We start from the raw sequence: 9,092 nt of genomic DNA, 5'->3' as shown, positions 1-9,092 counted from the left end.
CCAAAACGAAGCAAAATAATAAAGGAAACTTTCTTGCAAAAATATTTCGTGAAAAATTTGCCTATTCATTCCAGATAAACCCGTCCTAGTTTTATTGTAGATTATGAACATTACCTTAAAAATTACCGGTCCAATATGTAAACAAGCGATTGATGATTGAATATTTTAATTACAACAGGATTTCAAGCTACAGTGCAAGTCCGATAACTTTCCAACTTCGGGGCTGTAGGGGCGGAAAATTTCAGGAATTGCGGACTTCTCGGATGCCCCCTCTAGCAGCACGGTATTAGGTGCGTGCATGCGTAAATCATAGGCGCAAATCATGAGCAAAATAGGGAGTCCGGTAGAAGCCATGGTCGAAGACGGATGCGCTTCTGTATAGTCTCACTTTATATTGCTATGTACTGATCCTTATTAAAGATATAACAAGTGTAATTTTGAAAGTGCAATTGGCTCTCGTCACCTTGCGCACGGAGCTACAATTATCCACAAGCGTGGTTCAATATACCAGGGTTGGGATCTGCGGTAAGTATCTTACGGTCACTGACCGGTGTCCGCCATTTTTAAAGTGCGAGCCACGTGCTCGACCTTTTACGTGGTGTTTGTCTGTAGTGTCAACAAATCCCCTGTTCGAAAATCTTACCGATGATGTTAAAAAGGGCGCGAACTCTCTAATGCTCCTTTAGAACAAGGATGATAATGATTTTCACCCCGTAGAGTCTAAGAAGCGTAAAAGACAGAAGCAGAAAAACAGCGAATCGGTGATAGCAGCACAATTTCAAATGCAGATTCTGAGAAATCCGGAAATTCCGTCGAATTTGATCATCTAACGGCCAATTTCTCATTCCCAGACGCGGACGATAATCGCGATCAGAGCGAGAAGTCTACAGACACGTGCGGTCATCTGCTTCAGAAACACTTTTTAGGCCTAATCAACGATCTAGTGCGCGATGCAGACGTTGCGGATCCGCGAAGATTGACACTGAAATTAGGCCATGTCCTAATGCAAATGGCACCTCAAAATACGCGAACTGTGGTGGGGATCATTCACCATCTTGCAAAAAATGCCCGGAATTTCTATTTCAGAAAGAGTTACGAGTTTTTGCTATCAAGTACAAACTATCGTTTAAAGAAGCCAACTCGATCCTCAGATCCTGTAAGGGAGCTGATTACGCTTCCTCATACCCTGCACAAGCTAACTCTTCTCCAGTATTTAGCTTCTCGATGTTCCCGGAACTTAATGACGCCCCCACCCCCTCCTTTTCAGGCCCCCGTTTACAGCCTCAACAACCATTTTACTCACAAAGTCTGGCAACCCCTAAGACTCCACAGATACCGAAACCCCCTATAAAACCTAGAAGGAAACTTGCGGAAGTTCATCCAAAACCCGTGCAGGCCACCACGGGTGGGCATTCTCATCAATCTTCACGAAGAGGATCCAACGCCAACTCATCGTACTCACATCCCCACAACAATGGTAGAATCCCCAGTCCTCTTCCAAACGGTTTTGCTCTCCACAAACAAAATAATACAAATACATGTCCTATGAGCTCCTCATCCCCCACTCCCCCTCCACCATACCCTGCCTCCAAGCCCTTCAACTCTCCCACCCCTACTGACCCCGCGCATACCACGGAGTTAAACTCAACCAGATCACCAATAATCAGTGCAACCCTGTCTTCTCTGATGAACTTGGTGGAACTTTTAGTCTGGGGGCACCTCAAAACAGAGGAAAGTCAAAATATTCTAAATAAAGTTTTGCACTATGTGAACCTTCTTACTAAATCCTTACTCGCTATTGATGGCTCAGCTTAATAGGTTGAGAATTGCCCAATGGAATTGCCGGGGAGCCTTGAATAAACAAGGCGACCTATCAAATATCCGTGGCGAATTCTATATTCTACTTTTGTCTAAAACATTTTTAAAATCAACTTCAAATGTTTAAATCAAAGATTTCAATATCATCAGAGCAGACAGGCAATATAATACCGGGGGTGGCTTGGCCATTGCCATAAGAAGGGGAATTACATTCTCTAAAGTCACTTCCATCATTAATATTGAAAATAGTCTGGAGACTCTAACAATTTCAATTGGCACTTCCCTAGGCGAACTCTTGATCGTTTCCCTATGCAGAGTGCCCGCTTCTGATAATTTTATATCATCCGAGACGTGGACTAAATTATTTAATTCAATTAAAAATCTAAACTTGAGCTCATTGTTTATTGCTGGAGACTTTAACTGCCACAACTCATTATGAGGAAATTCGCATAACTGCAGAAATTGTTTGGAACTATGCTCTGCCCTTAATAATACGAATCTTATTCCCCTTAACACAGGTGAACCCACCTATCGCACTAGACCAGACAGCCCCCCTGCAATAATTGACCTAACTTTTGTATCTCAGAACCTCTTTAACATCACTTCTTGGGGAGTATGGAATGACTCTCTGGGAAGTTATCACTTTCCAGTGGCATCCAGTCTTGATATCTTTACCCCAATAGCTTCGTACGTTTCTCACAAATACAATCTTAAGCGAGTTGACTGGATCTCCTTTTCTAATAACCTTTCGGAATCCATTCAGGGCAAAACCGAAACTTTAAATTCCACGGACATTGATTGTTCATCCAAGTATAAGACTTTCGTTGAAAGTGTGGATGAAGCAGTTACTGCGGCTAGTCCTCCCTCAAGAACTCCCGAAAACTTAAGTCAATCTAAAAATAAAACATTTGTCCCTGCTCCATGGTGGGATGTGGACTGCGACGCTGCTATTGAGGAAAGAAAATTAGCATTAGCAGCCTACAGGAGACGTAGAAATGAAGTTAACTACATTAATCTAAGTAGAATAGAAGCTAAGACTAGACGCACATTAAACGCGGCTCGTAGAAACAACTTTAGGAAACTCTGTGAGACCCTAGATAGGACAACACCGATCTCAAGAGTTTGGCAAGTCGTTCAGTGTTTTAAGAACAAATACACTCAACCGGCGAATGCATCTTGTTCAGGGGATAGTGAGACGATTTAAAAACTCCACTCACTGTCTGAAGAAATGCTTCCACCAACGGTCTTCTTCGACTCCTTCCCTGAAAACTTTCAGAAGAATGAGTTCCTAGAGGCCCCGTTCACGGAAGCTGAACTTTCTATTGCCTTAACTTCAGTAAAAACTAAATCCTCTCCTGGCTTAGACAAAATTGATAATAATATTTTACTTCAGCTTCCTGATGAGGTGAAAACAACTCTCCTTGCAATTTATAATGAAATTTACCTATCTGGCTCCTTCCCAGACCCTTGGAATAACTTTTTAATTTTGTTTGTCCCTAAATCATCACCAGGAAAATTCCGTCCAATTGCTTTAGCTTCATGTTTACTTAAATTGGTGGAAAGGCTCATCTACAACAGACTCTTGTGGTACGTGGAGCATAATCATATACTGTTCCCTACTCAATTTGGTTTTAGACAGCGAAGATCCTGTGCTGATAACCTCGCTATTTTATCATCCGAGATTTTTTCGGGTTTTGCAAATAGTGAAGTTGCGGCTGGCCTGTGTCTGGATCTGAAAGGTGCATTCCCCAAATTCTAACTGAAGATCTCAAAGAGATTGGTGTTCCCTGACAAATGGCTAGATTTATCTACAATGGTACCTCTTGCAAAAACATCTTTTACAAAATTAACGGGGAACTTGTGCGCCCTAGACGCAGTACAGTCGGACTCGCTCATGGTTGTATTCTAAGTCCAATTAACTATTCAATTTATACCAGAAAAATACACCGTCTAATCCCAAGAAATTCCATCATCATAGAATTCGCTGATATCGCCATTCTTTGTCGTTCTGCTGACGCAACGGTATGCATCAAATCCCTTCAGAAATGGCTAAACCACCTGGCTATTTTTTTAGTACAAAGGAATCTGGAGCTCTACCCAGAAAAAAACAAACTGGTCTTCTTCAACCGACAAAACCTAGATACATCTGACCCATCATATACCTCATCATTAAACAACATTATTATTTCCCCCTCGATTCACGTTAGATTTCTCGGAATTATTCTAGACATTAGGTTATCCTTCAAATATCATTTCCTTTATTTATGCGATAGGATAATAAAAATCCTTAACATCTTTAAAGTATTAAGAGGTACATGGTGGGATGCAGACCCAAACATCCTTAGGATGGTTTATGTCTCCCTCATAAGAAGCAGTCTGGAATATGGATCTCATGCTTTTAACTTCGCGTCTCACAAATATTTTGATCGAATGAAAAAATTCGCAACCAAACATTAAGACTAGCCATTGGCTACAGAGGCAGCACTCCCGTTAACGTTATGTTGGCAGAATGCTGTGAGCCACCTTTTAAAAAACGATTCTCCTTCTTGGCTAAAAAATATATTATTAAAACCTTTGCAGACCTGAACCACCCGCGTCCAGATATGCTACTCTCTCTTTCGGATCAGGTTATTAGAAAAAAGAAAGTTCATATCTTCAATCAATTCGTCCTTCTGAATGCTTTTGAAAAAGTAAACAATTTAAAACATCAGATTCGTAGATCAGAAATTCAACCTATGTATGAACTTCCCTATGAAGATATGCTCTTCGCCACTAATATCAATACAGAAATAGGCCGACTTATCCAGAATAGCCCCTCTCCTACAAATCACTTCAAAGACCTTGTGTATAGCCAGTTCCAGGACTATTTACACTTTTACACAGACGGTTCACAATCGTTTAATGAGTCCACAGCAGGTTGTGCCTTAGTGTGCCCGGAAGCAAAAGACACGTGTGTGTGGAAATTATCTAACTTTGCTTGTATTTTTTCAATTGAAGCTATAGCAATATTATGTACTCTTGATTACATAATCAGTCGCCGTCTTGATAAATCAGTTATATTCACTGGATAGCACACGTAGTGGGGGAACCACAATTAGTGTGCGTGCCATACGTCTGATGACGTTTAAAGGAGAGTGTACACTTATCGGACGGCAAGTTATCGGAGTCGTACTGTATAAGTCATTCTATCGATTTTCATCCTAAAACGCTCAATGAGGGTACAAATTTAGCTAGTTCATGTGGCGAGGGTGCAGGAGTTGAAACGAAATTGAATAAGCAAAATTTAGTAAAGCGTTATCAGACACACATCTTTTAGTTCTCCCCCATACGACTTTAAATTACAGCTGCTTATTAAATAAAAAATATATTGTAACATAAAGAGTAGTATTAGAAAAATTTATAATTATAATTATAAATTAACTAAAATTTTTCTTTACGTTAAAAATATTAATAAATCAGAAGTCAGATACGGGACAATGACTGTGAAAAAATGCAATTATATTATTACATGTAGGATTGCTTTAAATTTTCAAGTTGATAAATATTACTATTTTGTCAATTAGATACACTATAGGTACTATACATATTTTTAGGTTTCTTGAAACATTTACCCTAACTTTATGAACATAACAATAACAAAGTGCCAGAGGAATCTTCGGACTTGAAAATACATGTGTTATTTTTGTTTAGGAAGTGTGTAATTTTCACACTAAGGGTATCCGTTAGTTTTAAATAGAGAAAATTAAGCACATGTCATGTACATTGTGGTGGTCCAAAAACATTATTTGCTTCGAGAAAAACACCTTTAATTTGTTTGAATAATTCTTTTTCAAAATTCGTTTTTTTTTATACAAAATATTACTGTATTATCGTTAAGTGGACAAGATTACGATATCCGTGGCGACAAAGTTTTAATGTGGATTCCTATAGGATTTTTAGCGACAAACGTGAATCTGAAAGTTTTAAATCGATATCTCGAAGAGTTTTCCAGTTATCTATTTTTAAAACTTTTTTAATGTACATAATTTCTTAAGTTCATTCAGATAGACCAGTCAGATCTTACATTATTTCTATAACCAGTCAGAGGGATGCTTTCCCGCCCCCACGGGGCGTTGGAAAAGGGGCAGGGGTGTGATCTTACATTATTTCTATGACCAGTCAGAGGGGTGCCTTTCCGCCCCCATGGAACGTTGGAAAAGGGACAGGGCTATGATTTTACATTATTTCTATAACCAGTCACAGGAGTGCCTTCCCGTCCCCACGGGGCGTTGGAAAAGAGACAGAGGTGTGATCTTACATTATTTCTATAACCATTCACAGGGGTGCCTTTCCGCCCCCCACAGAGCGTTGGAAAAGGGGCAGGGGTGTGATCTTACATTATTTCTGTGACCAGTCACAGGGGTGCCTTCGATATCTCGAAAACTATAAGAGATATCGATTTGAAGAATTCAGATTCGATTTTCTCGCAAAAAATCCTATCCGAATACATTTAAAAAATAAGATAGATAATAAATAAAAGTTAATTATTTTTACATACAAAATCGATATCTCTAAAACTATTCGAGATATTGATTTAAAACTTTCAGATTCGTGTTTCTCGCAAGAAATCCTATAGGAATCCACAATAAAACTTTGTCGCCACGGATATCGTAATCTCCCCGTTAAGTGACATACATGTATTTTCGAATATTTTTCCATCGTTGAAGTAACAAAATATTAACTATTTTTAATCAAATTAAATTTTTTTACATGATAAAAATTAATTAACCAATGTCAATCAATATTCCAACAAAGAAATGGTGATCATTTTTAAATAACACATAATTTCAACAAAAATTATTCAAATAAATTCCACTGGTTTAAATAATTGAAAATTAATGAACCAATTTTCATTACCTAATTAACCGATAGATCTGTCATAGATAGAGAATTTCTAAACTCAACTCCGATCAAAACCCTTTAATAAACTATAGCAAAAGTTTGTTTTCCTTAATCAAGATTTTATCCGTTTTTCTAAAGACACTCTCGTTATCACTCAATGTAAACTGTTCCATACATGCCACATACATATATCTTCGGCCCTGAATAGTATTAGAGGAAATCCAGGCGCATTTACCTTTGCTTGAGCTTCTCTGAATATAGAGTGCCCAAACTTGTGAATCGCTTACAAATTTTCGAATAGACTCTTGACTATTCTTGTCTTCAAGAGCCAGGTTGAAAACGGGTGGTACATCATCGTCCGGAAGAAGAATCATCACGATTTTACAAAGATAATAAGTGAATGTGGAATAATCGATTATTGCGACGTTTTGGGATTCAGGAGATGGTTCCCCAGAGCCGTCCAATGAATCACCCATCTTCAACAAACGTTATTTCGATTTACTCAGACACGTCAACGATTGGAAACTTTCTGAGAACTGCTAAGAACTGATCTCAGTGCTATGATCAGTGATCCCAACTTTGGCATATCGAGCTACTGCGCTTGCCTGGCACAGCAACACTCATTAGTCGCTGTTGGCGCGCGATTCAAACCAGGTATAATTAACAATTATTGAAATTAAAATAGATAATTATTATAAATTGTCCATGAATATCAGAAATGACCTAATTTATAATGTACGGTTAAAAGAAAATAATATTCAGCGAGCGAACGAGCGTAGTCTGAAGTTGCGCACGGAGCGTAGCCACGGCTCTCTCGTTGCGGAGAATCGTCGCATGGGGTACATTCAAGACGACCACACGGGTGCACTCAACCAAAGATATTATAAACGTAGATGCGGTACGGGGCGTCGGAGTGGGGAATTATATATATAGGACATCACATTTTCTGCCCTATCGAGGTGCTGCCCTCATCGTACTACGAAGTCGAATTCTTGTTTTCTCATTCTTCGTAAAATATGACGGTAAAGCAGTAGAAAAATATTTTGAGGTTAGAAAAGTTTGACATGTATGCATCGCTGAATTTTTTCAGATCTGAAGCTTGATCCAGGTTTTCGGTACAGCCTTTTTTAATTATAAAAAAAATGTTCTCGAAAAATCATATTTTTAATTTAAAGAAAAGTATTATAGAAAGACATTTCATGATAAACAAGTGCTGAAAGCATTTTTCTTTGACAAATTTTTTTTTTTTAATTGAAATAAACAAATATTTATACCAAAGAAACAACTTTTTAAATGTTTGAAGTATTTAAACATTATTGTTTAAATTTAAAATAATAATTAAAACAAAATATACTTCTGGATAAGATATTTTGGTTGAAAATGTATATAGTATTTTTTAAATCACAAAAGTTCTTCTGAAAAATCGAAATGTTAATTAAAAAACACGTGTTTTTATATATTAATTTGTTGGTAAAATTTTTTGTATAATTTTAATTTTAAATTCAAACAATAATTTTTAAAACTTTAAATATTAAACAAAAATTTATTTGATGACAATATTTTATTATCGTAGTTTTAATAAATAATTAATATTGATTATGAAACAATTTTATTTGGGGAGTCTTATTATTTGGGAATTTTCAAATTCGTTAATATTACAAACTGTTCAGGAATTTTATTAGTTTTGGAATTGTATTTTTTGGGACAGAGAGTTTTACCGAGTCGGAAATTTTATTTTTCGGGATATTTCAGACGTCCCCATAGAATTACAGAAAATTTGCTCTAATTATAATTTCGGTGCTCGATCTTGTTGATTTTTTCCTACAGTATTATTAAAAAGAAATGTGTATGGAAATTTTTGATATCACAAAGTTAAAGATAATCTCAATTAAAAAATTTTAAATTCGCTGTACATCCAATTTTTATTCTTGGGTCTTGGCAATTTTTTTCTAATCCATTTCAGTGACTGGTAAACAGGGGTGATTTTCTCTTAGAAAATAAGTAATTAAAATTTGAAAAAATTGGTTAGGCTTTTTTGACATCTAGGTATGTAAAAAATGTAAACTGCAGAAAATTTAAAAACTAATTTAAGAACTATTTATACCCTTTTAAGATACCAATACAAGTTACAAAACACTAATTGTAAAATTTGCAAATTTTTAGTCCTTCAGTTTAGGAACTTGAATTTTAACGTTAAAATTGCTTCATTTTCAGAATACATCCTTATTGTTTGAATTTTCAGAATTTTTCGAAAATTTTCGAAATTGTTAAAAGGCGAAAAAGTTTGAATGTAAAATTTAAAAATGCGAAAATACACCGTTTTCCATGTTCATTTGCAATCCAGCGAGTCACTTTCTTTCGCTTCTTTTGAAAGTCGATCCTTTGCTTTCAGT

General features: G+C 36.7%; 1 protein-coding gene across 2 annotated transcripts in view; it reads right to left on the bottom strand.

Moving 5' to 3' along the window:
- LOC117168858 (dynein heavy chain, cytoplasmic) overlaps positions 1–7,175 on the bottom strand; it is a 318,168-nt gene extending 310,993 nt beyond the window's left edge. For both annotated transcript variants that reach the window (XM_033354725.1, XM_033354727.1), the window contains exon 1: positions 6,935–7,175. In XM_033354725.1, coding sequence (XP_033210616.1) covers positions 6,935–7,175 — 241 coding nt within the window. The remainder of the gene's footprint in view (positions 1–6,934) is intronic.
- Positions 7,176–9,092: the final 1,917 nt, after the last annotated feature.

The sequence above is a fragment of the Belonocnema kinseyi genome, chromosome 3 (genome assembly GCF_010883055.1).
Source record: "Belonocnema kinseyi isolate 2016_QV_RU_SX_M_011 chromosome 3, B_treatae_v1, whole genome shotgun sequence".
NCBI classification, from domain to species: domain Eukaryota; kingdom Metazoa; phylum Arthropoda; class Insecta; order Hymenoptera; family Cynipidae; genus Belonocnema; species Belonocnema kinseyi.
This window is presented reverse-complemented; position numbering and strand designations above follow the sequence as displayed.